The sequence below is a fragment of the Rhinoderma darwinii genome, chromosome 12 (genome assembly GCF_050947455.1).
Source record: "Rhinoderma darwinii isolate aRhiDar2 chromosome 12, aRhiDar2.hap1, whole genome shotgun sequence".
Lineage (NCBI taxonomy): Eukaryota > Metazoa > Chordata > Amphibia > Anura > Rhinodermatidae > Rhinoderma > Rhinoderma darwinii.
In genome coordinates this window covers 78,061,724-78,077,349 of record NC_134698.1, presented here as the reverse complement: position 1 = coordinate 78,077,349, position 15,626 = coordinate 78,061,724, and the positions used below count along the sequence as shown (strand labels likewise).

The 15,626-nt window shown below is 43.5% G+C and overlaps 1 protein-coding gene across 1 annotated transcript in view; it reads left to right on the top strand.

Moving 5' to 3' along the window:
* The first annotated feature begins 1,068 nt into the window (after window positions 1-1,068).
* EML1 (EMAP like 1) overlaps window positions 1,069-15,626 on the top strand; it is an 84,369-nt gene continuing 69,811 nt past the window's right edge. Inside the window, exon 1 of the mRNA XM_075844216.1 lies at window positions 1,069-1,183. Within this exon, the coding sequence (XP_075700331.1) occupies window positions 1,156-1,183 (28 nt within the window). The 5' untranslated portion in view covers window positions 1,069-1,155. The remainder of the gene's footprint in view (window positions 1,184-15,626) is intronic.

Here is a 15,626-nt window from a genome sequence, read left to right as displayed (position 1 = left end):
GCCGATCAACTGGACATCGGCGCTGGTTTTCTCCTGTCACGCGGAGCTATGGATGGGGACGAGCGCTCGTTACTCCTATCGCTCGTCCCTATACATTATGATCATGTCGGCAGTGCGTCTCCATTTACACACCAAGATGCGCTGCCGACAACCGGAATATTTCACTTTTTTTAAAACAATACGACCGGCGGATGATCCGGTGTTTGCTCGTTCATCTGCTGATCGTTCACACAGGACGACTATCGGCAACGAGCCTCCTATAAACGCTCGTCTGCCCGACAATCGCCCAGTGTAAAACCCCCTTATGCATCGCCTGACTGTACACTATCTATATGTGGAGGAGCTTTTATTATACTTTAAATATACAGAACCTTAACATCCCTTCCCCTGTAATATAAATTCCTCGATCCCGTTTCTTCTGTTAAAGGAACACTCCAGGATAAACTGATCATTAGTGCAGGACCTGAGGGGCGGAGCATGACACAGGGAGTCTCTCTTTGGTGTTCTTTGAATCTCTGTGTCAGGCTCCGCCCCCTCAGTCCCTGCTGTAAGCGTAACACAGTGTATCATGGAGTGTTCCTTTAAACATTTTATTGAACCATTTCACTTATCTAGATTCCTGGGAAAGCTGGGTAACATCTATTATGGCCACCATTACAGGGGTTGCCACACATCATACCCATAGCCCTGAATGGTAAATCTGCCTAGCTATGCAGCCAAATGGAAGCTAGGGATATATCGCTACATAACTAAGTAAATATGCTGTTCAGAGTCTGGGAAAGCTGGGTGACAACTCCCTTTGTTGATGATGATATCACTTTGCACAGACAGAGAAGAACATCTGTCCAGGGCCGCCGCAGCGGATATCGGGTCCACAACTTGTTAATGAATATTTAGGATCGGTCTTAAAAGGCCCCACCACTATTAATATTACATGTGTGTCTGCCGACTAATGGGAAATGGAAAATCCAAGGGGAGGGGAGATCAAATTATATCATCCAATCCCGTCCCTCCCTGCGACGAGTATCGTCCTTATCTCTTTTTTTTCTTGGAACGACGAGTCCGGACTACAGCTGTTTGTCAGGCAGAGAACACACAGCGTTACGCTGAAGCTCTGAACATTTCCTCTGAATTCCTGCAGCGCCCATTCCCGGGATGTCGGACAGTGAAGGGCCGGCCGTGAGTAAGTCACATTTATTTTTACCTACACCGGCCGCACAGTTTCATATTTCACAGCCATATAACTATATGTTGGCCGGGCAGAGGCCTGGAGGCAGCGGGGCAAGGAAACGAGCGGGCGGGACAGTGAGCAAAAATAAAATTAAGAAAAGAACGGGGCCCCTTTAAGAGCCATAGACAGCAGCATGATCAACTATATTGATCATAATCATCCGTATTTCGGGGCTGTGTCTTGTTCTGGGGTGCGGAATATATGAAAATCACGCACGTAGCAGCGTCCACAAATCATGTCCGCGTGCGGTCAGCGCGGACTAAAAATTGTTAGCGTGAGTTTGCAGGTTATATTACAGATTAGACCACAAGACTGCGTCACCATTAACATCGATTATTAACGGTCCTGCGGTTTTTCAGTAAATCTGCAGTATCACAAGCACAATCGCGTGGCCGTTAACTATATACTGACCAAATATCAATTTCATACAGTCCGTAAATAATACTGCCACACACTAGTGCCAACTAACAGCATTATACAGTGCCCACATAATAATGCAATTTAAAACCTACATAATGACACACAGTGCCAACATAATACTGCCATACAGTGTACACATAATACTGCCATACAGTGCCAACATAATAGTGCCATACAGTGCCAACATAATACTACCATATTGTATGCGCATAACAGTTCCATACAGTGCCCACATAATACTGCCATGCAGTGTACACATAATAGTGCCATGCTGTGTACACATAACATTTCCACTCAGTGCCCACATAATACTGCCATGATGTGTACAAATAACAGCGCCATACAGTGCCCATATAATACTGCCAAATAGAGCCTACATAATGCCACTCAGTGCCCACATAATGCTGCCGTATAAAGCCTACATAGTGCCACACAGAGAGCACCTAAGAATGCCCAAACAAGGGAGACCACATGCCATAGGGACAGGGTGGTGGACAGGGGGTTGATGATGTCAGGGGGTCTTCAGGGCATTTGAAGTTAAAAGGGTTTAATACGGTATTGTAGCATGTGTAAATGATACCGCATTGTTTTGCACCCCCTTCCCATATTGCACTTTTTGGGTTCATTTAGAGGGTGCATTTCCATTCTCTAGTTTACCAGTAGTGCCCAGGACAAATGCCCCTATGTACAGGGTCCGCCTTGGTCTTATCTTTACAAAGTGGGGGTGATCATTTTGGCCAACGCAATGTTTGCAATTTGGTGCCCAATACCCGATCCAAAGGGTCCAGGACTACAGGCGCTGCTGTGTTGGTCACATCCACAGATCAGAAAGAACTGGAGGATTCACTTTTTGTAAATTAACATTTCTCATTGTACAGTGATTGGTTATCCAACTTTCTCCTAGACGTCATGTTTTATTTCTTAAGGGGACCCCTCACCTCTCCTGACATGTCTATTTCACTAAATACTCCATCTAATAACATTTCTAAAGCATCTTTTCTGCGTTGTGCCGTTCCTCTGTTATTCCGCTTAGAAATTTATCACTAAATTGACAACTGGGTGTTACTATTCCCCTTGTCAAAGAGGTGTGTCCCTACACAGTCTCACTCTGCCAGCCCTGATTGGACAGTGTCATTCTGTGTAGGACACACCCCCAACTGGCAACACCCAGTTATCTATTTATTCATACATTTCTAGGAGGAATAACAGAGGGACGGAACAACATAGGGTTCCAAGAAAAGCTGCTCCAGAATTGTTATTTCATGGGAAATTGTATTATTTACTAAAACAGACATCTCGGGAGAGGTCACATGTCCTCTTTAACATCTCTGATTGCTGTCACTCAATGGGAACATTCAGAGGCAGGAAACCTGTACAGACGTAATACTTCTCACAGCTGAGGGTTTGCTTTTATTCTATTGAGTCTAGATTCTATAAGGGAAACATATCAGCAGCGCAAACCTGTCTCCTATCCTGATAGTTTGCTACAATGTATCAGTGCAGGTAAAATGGAGTTAATGCTGTATAGCTGACAGAGGAGTGCCTAGAGTAGATACAATTGTAAGGGTTTGTTCACACGGCTTATTTTCGTCCATTTTTCGGGCCATAATCGCCCGAAAAACAACCGGAAAGTCGGAAGCAGAATGCCTCCAAACATCTGCCCATTGATTTCAATGGAAAAAACGGCGTTCTCTTCCGACAGGCCGTTTTTTTACGCGGCCGTTTTGAAAAACGGGCGCTTAAAAAAACACCCGCGAAAAACAAGTGCATGTCACTTCTTGAGCTGTTTTTGGAGCTGTTTTTCATTGACTCTATAGAAAAACAGCTCCAAAAACGGGCGTAAAAAATGCAGCGAAAAACGTGAGTTGCTAAAAAAAAGTCTGAAAATCAGGAGCTGTTTTCGAGGGAAAATAGCTCTGTATTTTCAGACGTATAAGCGTGTGAACATAGCCTTATTGTGTAGCCAAGGACACACTATTGTCCACTGTTATCAGCTGGTACGGGCTGGGAGGATGACTACTCTTTCCCTCGCTGGCAATCATTTTCAGGGCGTCTACTGTTTCTCTCCACAATGACACCTGTATATGTGGCCTCTACAAACCTTCCTGATCAAATTGTCTATGCAAATCTTGGCTGCTATTTTGCAAACCAACATGAAGCTTCTAAATGTATAAAACCTGTTATGGAACGTTAAAGGAAAACTGACAGCAGCCGCCCCTATTGTAATCCTGACACCCCACCTCTGACAGCAGCCGCCCCTATTGTAATCTTGACACTCCACCTCTGACAGCAGCCGCCCCTATTGTAATCCTGACACCCCACCTCTGACAGCAGCGGCCCCTATTGTAATCCTGACACCCCACCTCTGACAGCAGCCGCCCCTATTGTAATCTTGACACTCCACCTCTGACAGCAGCCGCCCCTATTGTAATCCTGACACCCCACCTCTGACAGCAGCGGCCCCTATTGTAATCCTGACACCCCACCTCTGACAGCAGCCGCCCCTATTGTAATCCTGACACCCCACCTCTGACAGCAGCCGCCCCTATTGTAATCTTGACACCCCACCTCTGACAGCAGCGGCCCCTATTGTAATCTTGACACCCCACCTCTGACAGCAGCCGCCCCTATTGTAATCTTGACACCCCACCTCTGACAGCAGCGGTCCCTATTGTAATCTTGACACCCTACCTCTGACAGCAGCGGTCCCTATTGTAATCTTGACACCCCACCTCTGACAGCAGCGGCCCCTATTGTAATCTTGACACCCCACCTCTGACAGCAGCGGTCCCTATTGTAATCTTGACACCCCACCTCTGACAGCAGCGGTCCCTATTGTAATCTTGACACCCCACCTCTGACAGCAGCGGTCCCTATTGTAATCTTGACACCCCACCTCTGACAGCAGCGGTCCCTATTGTAATCTTGACACCCCACCTCTGACAGCAGCGGTCCCTATTGTAATCTTGACACCCCACCTCTGACAGCAGCGGTCCCTATTGTAATCTTGACACCCCACCTCTGACAGCAGCGGTCCCTATTGTAATCTTGACACCCCACCTCTGACAGCAGCGGTCCCTATTGTAATCTTGACACCCACCTCTGACAGCAGCGGTCCCTATTGTAATCCTGACACCCCACCTCTGACAGCAGCCGCCCCTATTGTAATCTTGACACCCCACCTCTGACAGCAGCGGTCCCTATTGTAATCTTGACACCCCACCTCTGACAGCAGCGGTCCCTATTGTAATCTTGACACCCCACCTCTGACAGCAGCGGCCCCTATTGTAATCCTGACACCCCACCTCTGACAGCAGCCGCCCCTATTGTAATCTTGACACCCCACCTCTGACAGCAGCGGTCCCTATTGTAATCTTGACACCCCACCTCTGACAGCAGCGGCCCCTATTGTAATCCTGACACCCCACCTCTGACAGCAGCGGTCCCTATTGTAATCCTGACACCCCACCTCTGACAGCAGCCGCCCCTATTGTAATCCTGACACCCCACCTCTGACAGCAGCGGCCCCTATTGTAATCTTGACACCCCACCTCTGACAGCAGCGGCCCCTATTGTAATCCTGACACCCCACCTCTGACAGCAGCGGCCCCTATTGTAATCCTGACACCCCACCTCTGACAGCAGCCGCCCCTATTGTAATCTTGACACTCCACCTCTGACAGCAGCGGTCCCTATTGTAATCTTGACACCCCACCGCTGACAGCAGCGTTCCCTATTGTAATCTTGACACCCCACCTCTGACAGCAGCGGTCCCTTTTGTAATCTTGACACCCCACCTCTGACAGCAGCGGTCCCTATTGTAATCTTGACACTCCACCTCTGACAGCAGCGGCCCTATTGTAATCCTGACACCCCACCTCTGACAGCAGCGGTCCCTATTGTAATCTTGACACCCCACCTCTGACAGCAGCCGCCCCTATTGTAATCTTGACACCCCACCTCTGACAGCAGCGGTCCCTATTGTAATCTTGACACCCCACCTCTGACAGCAGCCGCCCCTATTGTAATCTTGACACTCCACCTCTGACAGCAGCCGCCCCTATTGTAATCCTGACACCCCACCTCTGACAGCAGCGGTCCCTATTGTAATCTTGACACTCCACCTCTGACAGCAGCCGCCCCTATTGTAATCCTGACACCCCACCTCTGACAGCAGCCGCCCCTATTGTAATCCTGACACCCCACCTCTGACAGCAGCCGCCCCTATTGTAATCCTGACACCCCACCTCTGACAGCAGCGGTCCCTATTGTAATCCTGACACCCCACCTCTGACAGCAGCCGCCCCTATTGTAATCCTGACACCCCACCTCTGACAGCAGCGGTCCCTATTGTAATCTTGACACTCCACCTCTGACAGCAGCCGCCCCTATTGTAATCTTGACACCCCACCTCTGACAGCAGCCGCCCCTATTGTAATCTTGACACCCCACCTCTGACAGCAGCGGTCCCTATTGTAATCTTGACACTCCACCTCTGACAGCAGCGGTCCCTATTGTAATCTTGACACCCCACCTCTGACAGCAGCGGCCCCTATTGTAATCTTGACACCCCACCTCTGACAGCAGCGGCCCCTATTGTAATCCTGACACCCCACCTCTGACAGCAGCGGTCCCTATTGTAATCTTGACACCCCACCTCTGACAGCAGCCGCCCCTATTGTAATCTTGACACCCCACCTCTGACAGCAGCGGGGTCCAAAAAAGTCCTGCAGACAGTAATGGACCCTGCAGAATTAGGTCCCCTAGCAGAAAATGAGGCCATATGAAATAATTATAGAGCCGCAGGAGGCAACTCATTCACAGATATTGATTATAATAAACCGTATTTAGCAGCTACTTCTTGTTCTATGATGTGGAGAATGAAATAAATATTCAGTTATTATTCACTACATCCAGGGTTATATCAATGCCGCTGGATAAACATCTGTGGAGCCCCTCCCCAACCCCAGTTTTTTAATAATACTATACAGTGCCCACATAAAGCTGCCACACCCACAGAGTGCCCACATAACACTGCCACATAGTGCCTACATAATAATGCCGCACAGTGCCCACATGATGCTTTTATATAGTGCTTACATAAGAATGCCATACAGTGCCCACATAATATCGCCACATAGTGCCTACATAATAGAGCCATACAGTGCCCACATAATACTGCCACTTAGTGCCTACATAATAGAGCCATACAGTGCCCATATGATACTTCCATATAGAGCTTATATAATAATGCCACACAGTGCCCACATGATGCTTTCATTTAGAGCTTACATAATAATGCTATACAGTGGCCACATAATATCGCCACATAGTGCCTACATAATAATGCTATATAATGACCACGTAATACTGCCACATAATAATGCCAAATAGTGTCCATACTGTACTTCCATAAAGAGTTTACATAATAATGCTATATGCCATAGAGTGCCCACAAAATACTGCCACATAGTGCCTACATAATAGAGCCATACAGTGCCCATATGATACTTCCATATAGAGCTTACATAATAATGCCACACAGTGCCCACATGATGCTTTCATTTAGAGCTTACATAACAATGCTATACAGTGCCCACATAATATTGAAACATAGTGCTTACATGATAATGATATATAGTGGTAACATAATACTGCCACTTAGTGCCTACATAATAAAGTCATACAGTGCCCATATCGTACTTCTATATAGAGCTTACATAATAATGCCATACAGTGCCAACATAATACTGCCGTAGGGGGCTTACATACAAGTGCTATATAGTGCCTAGTTGAACATTTTGGGTAGATTTCCGCGTCCTTGCTAGAGTTTTAAATAATGAAATTAATTTTGGTTATTATTAATAATGCCATATAATCAGACAACCACAGACAGTGTTATTTTCTGCCTGGAAGGACGGATCTGTCTCACTGCTATGATCACTGCGCGCACGTTGGGCTCTGCTGTGAAATAAACACGAGTTACTGACACCTCATCCATCAATTCTATCAAGTAATAACAATCTGCTGATGCTAAAATATAAGATCGGGGATTATTATTTATCACCTATATCCTCCACGATCCAGGGGGATAGGTGTCATGTGATATGCAATGAGTAACAGTGGAAGAGCGCCACCCTCATGCTATAGTAAGAACAGCAAGCAATAGTTAAGCTCAGGTAAGAATATATAATTATACACAAGGGTCTATATACCATAGAAGTAGCCCCTATGGATGCTAATAAGCCTGTGGGGGGCAGCTCTTCCCTATAGGCTGTGTGATCTCCAATCAAGTGAATAGCCCCAAGGATAATGAATGGGGGAAGGTGCAAATAAAGGCCAAAGCAAGGCGTTAAGTGGAGGGGCCCTTTTGATTTGACTATGGGCCCCTCTCCTCCCTCTGCCCAGTCCCTTATCTTTAAAGCAGTGGTGCAGGTTTATAAAATCATGTCTGCTTTATTCCAGAACAGCGCCACACCTGTCCATGGATTGGGTCTGGTATTGCAGGCGAATAAATTCCCTTAGATTTTGGATGTGCTGCCATTTTTCTTTGGTATTGCAGCTTGGCTCTAATGAAGTGTATGGACCTGAGCTGCAATACCACACACAACCTGTGAACAGGTGTGGCGCTGTTTTTAAAAGAAATTAATTTTGATACAATGTGGCAACTTTTAGAATGTACACAGGGATAGCAGAGTTAACAGAACGCCGGGCACCATGTATAATCGCCTGAGATCAGAAACTTCTCCATTAGTGACAATTACTGGAATTCTTGTTAAGAGCTGCAAATCAACCTCCATTAATAATTCAGCGTCCATTCCTCCTGTGGACCCATCTTCCCCGGTTGTTGACACAGCATAGATTTGCTACACGTATTACATTACATTCCCATAAATGATGGATGGAAGGGGCTGGGAATACACCGCCTGTCCTGTGCCACGAGGGTGAATGAGTCCCTGTGTTAGTGCAGGAGGTGGCATGGATGGGGGTGTAAGGCTGGAGTGAAGAATTACAGTAAGTGACGCAGGGCCCAGACTTGTTCCACAAGGAGTCTATTACATAACAGCTTTCTATAATGCCCCCCATATTGTACAGATAGATAAAGTCTAAATATGACAGAGGGGCCCCCAAAATATAAAAGGGACTATGAGTGATCATCAAGAGCAGACGCAACATAATGGCAGAATATACGGCTGCTAAGGGGTCCCTGAATCCACCCGGGTCTCCCATCATGGTGAGGGATTTGTTGCAGAACCAAGAGAGAGGTGATTAATGACAAGCGCTTCAATCTCATTGGGGACAAAGGATTCCCCAAGAACTGTTTGTGCACAAAAGTAGGGATTCACTGATAGATAGATAGATAGATAGATAGATAGATAGATAGATAGATAGATAGATAGATAGATAGATAGATAGATAGATAGATAGATAGATAGATAGATATGAGATAGATAGATAGATAGATAGATACTGATTTGTTCCCTTGCTCTGATACCGTCACTCGCCTTAGACTTCCCTGTTCTGCCCCGTCTGCCTCTTTTGCCCCCTCATGATCTATGGTGATGGGTGTGGGCAGGGCCGGGGGGCACATCTGCCCATATTGAATGCTCTGAACTGATACAATTTGAGGATTTTAGGGCAAATGCCTTTTAATGGTAAAACTTCCTTCTGAATAACTTAAACCCCTTTAAGGATTAACACTTCCATTAGCAGATGACTCGATGGTGTCACCCCCCACAGTTCCCAATCTGTTAGGAGCCTGAGCCGTCCCAGACATCATGTTCTATATGGGAATTAGATGTGACAAATTGTAAGATGGGGACAGCCGTTACTATAAGGTGTCAGCCAAATGAAAAGCACCACTGACTGGACAGATCCTTAATAACTGCTTCCCTGCACAATTATAATTGTTTACCGGGGTCCTAAACTTGTTTTTTTTTTAAAATAAATAAAGTCGTTTATATATGAAATTAAAAAGGGCGTAGTTTCTACTTTGCATCTTTCTCAGCCTGCAGTGTAAAGGATGGGGGTTTTAAATTCTGGTTGCCATGGCTACATCCAGGGACATGTATGTATTTTTTAAGCGCACCTAACATTAGGGGTGTTTCCATCAAAATTGGGCCCAAATTATTTGCTCTTAAATTTCATACTGTATCTTTATATTGGTTTCGTTTTTCTGATACAGAGCTCCAAATCCCCTGCATAGACTCCCTACAGCTGCCACTAGGGGGAGCTTAGCTCATTTGGACAGTTAGGGCTGTATCAATATTTATATAACTGTATGGATACATATTTCCCAAGTGGTGGTTGCAGACTGTCAACACTATATTGTTATTCACTGGCAGCAAGCAGAGATTTTAAAAATAGTCATAAATTGAAAACATGAATATAAGAAACGGTGGCTTAGTGGTTAGCACTGCTCCCTTGCAGCGCTGGAGTCTGAAGTCTTTCCTGCTGCCAATGAGAGTAGCAGTAAGGCCCACTGTCCCTATGATAACACTGATGGGCCAGAGCAAAGAGTGTTGTCATGGGGACACAGGAGGTTGTAATTTCGTTGCTCTCCTGTTTTTCACAGTGATAAGTGATAAGATTACAAACAGTATTTACTTCTCAGAACACAAAAGAAGAACCAACATGATCCGAGATATTTGTCATGCAAATGAGATCAGTGACATTATTTAAATACCCGACCCAACGACCTTGTAATCCTAAACCGCTTGAGTGACATCATCATAATACTGCGGCTTAAAGGGGCATTACTTCGTGGAACAGGTGTGTGATAAGTGACTACCCCAGCTGTAACCATTTACATAACCTCCCTGGGAATACAGGTCTATGAATTCTGTACATGACCCTGCCCGGACCACCATGAAGTCCATTCCTGAAGAGACCTTCCAGGGCGGCCAAGGGGGAGCCCACGAGCCCCGAGCAGGTTACTAGCCATTGTATCTGTATAGTCCACAATGTAGCCCATGTTTCTCACTGGTCCTATGTCATAGTATAGGAATAGACCCTAGAGTCACGTGGGGGAGGGGGGTCCTGCCTAGTATATAATATATACTGTGAGGTCAGGGGTCAGGGCCTCTTGATTGGCTCTTTGCATTATTCAGCTGGGGCTGATGATGAATTGTTACTATTGTTATTTACTATATTTATTATTTTGATTGTAATTTGCAACTTTGTGTATCAGTTCCTCACTGTTTTTACAAGATCTCTGTTTGCGGTCAATGATTGGAAATGCATTTGAGAAGCTAAAGAATACGGGGTACGATTAGCGCTGTGGTCACCACGATTGACGCTTCAAAATCTTGTTAAGTTAAAGCTTTATTTAGACCAGGATCACACACACAGTTTTGATGCAGTTTTTGGATCAGTTCTTTGAGACAAACACAGAAGTGGACACAAAAAAAAGGAAATGCATCAGTCTTTTCTTTACTTCTTTTGTCCTGTATGTTGGATATAGGGAATATTGCACAGTACCACTTCTTTTGTCCTGTATGCTGGATATAGGGAATATTGCACAGTATCACTTCTATTGTTCTGTATGCTGGATATATGGAATATTGCACAGTATCACTTCTTTTGTTCTGTATGTTGGATATGGGGAATATTGCACAGTATCACTTCTTTTGTCCTGTATGCTGGATATAGGGAATATTGCACAGTATCACTTCTTTTGTCCTGTATTCTGGATATAGGGAATATTGCACAGTATCACTTCTTTTGTCCTGTATGCTGGATATAGGGAATATTGCACAGTATCACTTCTTTTGTCCTGTATTCTGGATATATGGAATATTGCACAGTACCACTTCTTTTCTTCTGTATGCTGAATATAGGGAATATTGCACAGTACCACTTCTTTTGTTCTGTATTCTGGATATAGGGAATATTGCACAGTATCACTTCTTTTGTCCTGTATGTTGGATATAGGGAATATTGCACAGTATCACTTCTTTTGTCCTGTATGCTGGATATAGGGAATATTGCACAGTATCACTTCTTTTGTCCTGTATGCTGGATATAGGGAATATTGCACAGTATCACTTCTATTGTTCTGTATTCTGGATATATGGAATATTGCACAGTATCACTTCTTTTGTCCTGTATGCTGGATATAGGGAATATTGCACAGTATCACTTCTTTTGTTCTGTATGTTGGATATAGGGAATATTGCACAGTATCACTTCTTTTGTCCTGTATTCTGGATATATGGAATATTGCACAGTACCACTTCTTTTCTTCTGTATGCTGAATATAGGGAATATTGCACAGTACCACTTCTTTTGTTCTGTATTCTGGATATAGGGAATATTGCACAGTATCACTTCTTTTGTCCTGTATGTTGGATATAGGGAATATTGCACAGTATCACTTCTTTTGTCCTGTATGCTGGATATAGGGAATATTGCACAGTATCACTTCTTTTGTCCTGTATGCTGGATATAGGGAATATTGCACAGTATCACTTCTTTTATCCTGTATGTTGGATATAGGGAATATTGCACAGTATCACTTCTTTTGTCCTGTATTCTGGATATAGGGAATATTGCACAGTATCACTTCTTTTGTCCTGTATGCTGGATATAGGGAATATTGCACAGTATCACTTCTATTGTTCTGTATGCTGGATATAGGGAATATTGCACAGTACCACTTCTTTTGTCCTGTATGCTGGATATAGGGAATATTGCACAGTATCACTTCTTTTGTCCTGTATTCTGGATATAGGGAATATTGCACAGTATCACTTCTTTTGTCCTGTATGCTGGATATAGGGAATATTGCACAGTATCACTTCTATTGTTCTGTATGCTGGATATAGGGAATATTGCACAGTACCACTTCTACTGTTCTGTATGCTGGATATAGGGAATATTGCACAGTATCACTTATTTTGTCCTGTATGCTGCATATAGGGAATATTGCACAGTACCACTTCTATTGTTCTGTATGTTGGATATAGGGAATATTGCACAGTATCACTTCTTTTGTCCTGTATGCTGGATATAGGGAATATTGCACAGTATCACTTCTATTGTTCTGTATGCTGGATATAGTAAATATGATCAAGCTGCAATACCAGACCCAGCCCATGGAAAAGAGTGGTGCTGTTTCTAGGACCTTTTTTTTTAAAATATAGGACAGTTCCTGTTAAATGTTGGTGGTGTCCTGGGGTGGGGTCCGGTCATCACATTTGGACAATCACTTGCACTGAGTATTGAATGACTGCGAATATGTCAGTATTTGAGGTTCTTATCCCAGAGATATATAACAGGAAGGCAGAGCAGATGGCTTATGAGTGAGCGCTAATGTCATTACTGGTTCACCGGGTGATAAGAACGGATTGTACTTCTCTGTTATCTCCGGACTACAACCAGCATCATGCTTCCTTGCCGTCTGTTCTATCCACTTTCCTCAGCACTTGACTCGCGCTTTGACGGTTTTGTAATTAAATCTGATACATTACAATGGGAGAAAGGACTTCACATTTTATTTCTAATAGATGTCTGCAGTCCCCCAGAGCCAAGAGTCCCATTATACTGTATATGGACACGCACCTCACCCTTAATATAGGGGTGACCTTAATTTATGGACCCCCCCCAATTATCCCTCAACATGCTCTAAAAGGAATATTGATCTATAGTTGATACTCTATTTAAAGGGATGTCTTGTTTTATATAAATAAATCTCAATTCCTCACCATTTTCATGATCTCTGCTTGCTGTCAGTGAGTTAAAACAGTCCCTCCTGACCTAGTCCTGTTCACACAATAGATGTTCTTGTTACAATTTATCAGAGTAGTCAATACTCTCCAAGCTAAACAGAAATACAGCAGCAAGCATCTCTTGTCTTAAACTCCAGGAACATTATATATATACATACACACACACGCACATTGTAACAAACTATTAGTCATGTCTGCGGGACTAGGTTAAGGATGGTTTTCAGCCTCTTAATTTAAACAAGCAGGTTTCCATTCACTGATAAGTTACAATGGGCTTTCAGCCAAAATAAGAGTGTTCCATTCACTGACAACAAGGAGAACTTTAATATTAGTGACAATGTATATCAGACAGTTGCATAACTTATACAATGAGTAAGTTTTATTGATATAAGACCGGACAGCACACATCCGATACATGTTGTTGGATATTATATCCAGGTCTGGATGTATACACTAGACGCCAGTAGTCTCCTTATAGCATATGGGGCAAATCAAGAGGGTGGAGTTGTCCTTTATAGACACTGTAATGTATAGATCGGCAGAACAACATAGGTGGAAGTCAGGAATGAATGGAGATGTCCGAAGTCTGTCTACTAGTTGGCAGGAAAATAAAAATGTTTAAAAGGTGCAGTACCCCAAGTAACCACTAGGTACTGCACAAAGACCTATAGTGGCATTATAATGTCCAGTCATTTGTCAATTGAGGACAGGATAAATATATGCCATGCTATCACAGTATTATATGTTACTGTTCTATATATTACTGTATTATATATTACTGCATGTAGTTAACACCTAATATATATATATATATATATATATATATATATATAGTTTAGAAATTATGAAAGTAAAAGGAAGAGTAAGTGACTATAGAAAATTGTCCCCCAATCAATATTACCCCCTCCCCATCCCACCCCAGAATTAACTTCAGTCTCCACCTAGGGCCTATATGAATCCAGCAGGTTATATATATGTAATTATAGATTACAACATTGAAATAAGTGGGTTACAATATATTATCTTTTGTGTTGAATGCCTTATCATGATCAAGATATATGCTTGCTGTCAGTGAATGGGAAATCCTGAGACTGTTTGCTACATTTGTATCCAGTCTTTAAAATCCTCTGTGTGCTACATACATCCACTGTACACATCCCTCTCTGGTTCTGAGGGTTTGCTACCGTGTATTAGTGCAGGTAAAATGTATGGTACCCAGGCTGGCAGGGCTCCCAAAGGATTGCTTAGAGTCGACACTGTAGTAGTGTATAAGTATTTGGTCTGTAAATGTATTAAGTCTCTGGATGAACATAAGAATGCCTCCATTCACCGACAGCAAGCAGAGACTGCAATAGTTCAAACCACTATCAACAGGAAGTCCATGAAAATCTCTGTTGGCTGTGGGTTTAATGGCCCTTTAGACAGAGAGAAGAGCAGCACGTGAGCCATAGCTAAGTGGTTTGCATAGTCCCATTAACATCTCCATTTTGCTTGTCCAATGTGCCGCAGCCCAGCACTGACCAGTTTAGTCGGAAAAACCTGTTTGCATTCGATTGATACAAGTTTATGACGTGACCGGTTTAATGTCTGTAAGTGTCTTATTGACCTTATGTAAGTAGCAATAGACTATGCGAGTGAGTGAAAGCACCTGGATAAATCCCATAAGACAATATAGAGAAAGTAAGGCCGGCTGTTCACCAGCTTCTATGAAACCAGTAAAGAATCTCTCGTTTCATATTTGAGACTTATGAGCAGAAATTCTAAAAGCTTCTTTAGTGTACATTAAAAATGTGAAAACCGTTTCTTAATATCTTTCTTCTAGGCTGAGATATGATGTCTTGAAGTTACAGGCCCAATGCCTGAGGCTGCACTACTGAGAGATGCTGATAAAAATATGTCCTCTGCTAAATCCAAATTAGTATCCATATCAATGTTTACACATATACACACACAAAGCTGTCACTATCTAAGTTGGATTGGATGTAGATATTAATGTAGATGGTGATTTGGATCCACACCTGGTCCCTATGACAACACTACACCTGAAAGAATTCAACAAAGGACATGTTGTCATCAGAATCTCTCAGTAGGGCAGCCCCAGGCTCTGAGCCTGTAAATTCAAGTGATCAGATCTTAGCCTAGAAATAAGATATTAAGGAACGGTTTTCACATTTTTAATATGCATTAAAGGGGCTTAAGGTCTACTATAAGGTGGGTTATTAATTAATTGATAGTAATTAAAGAGG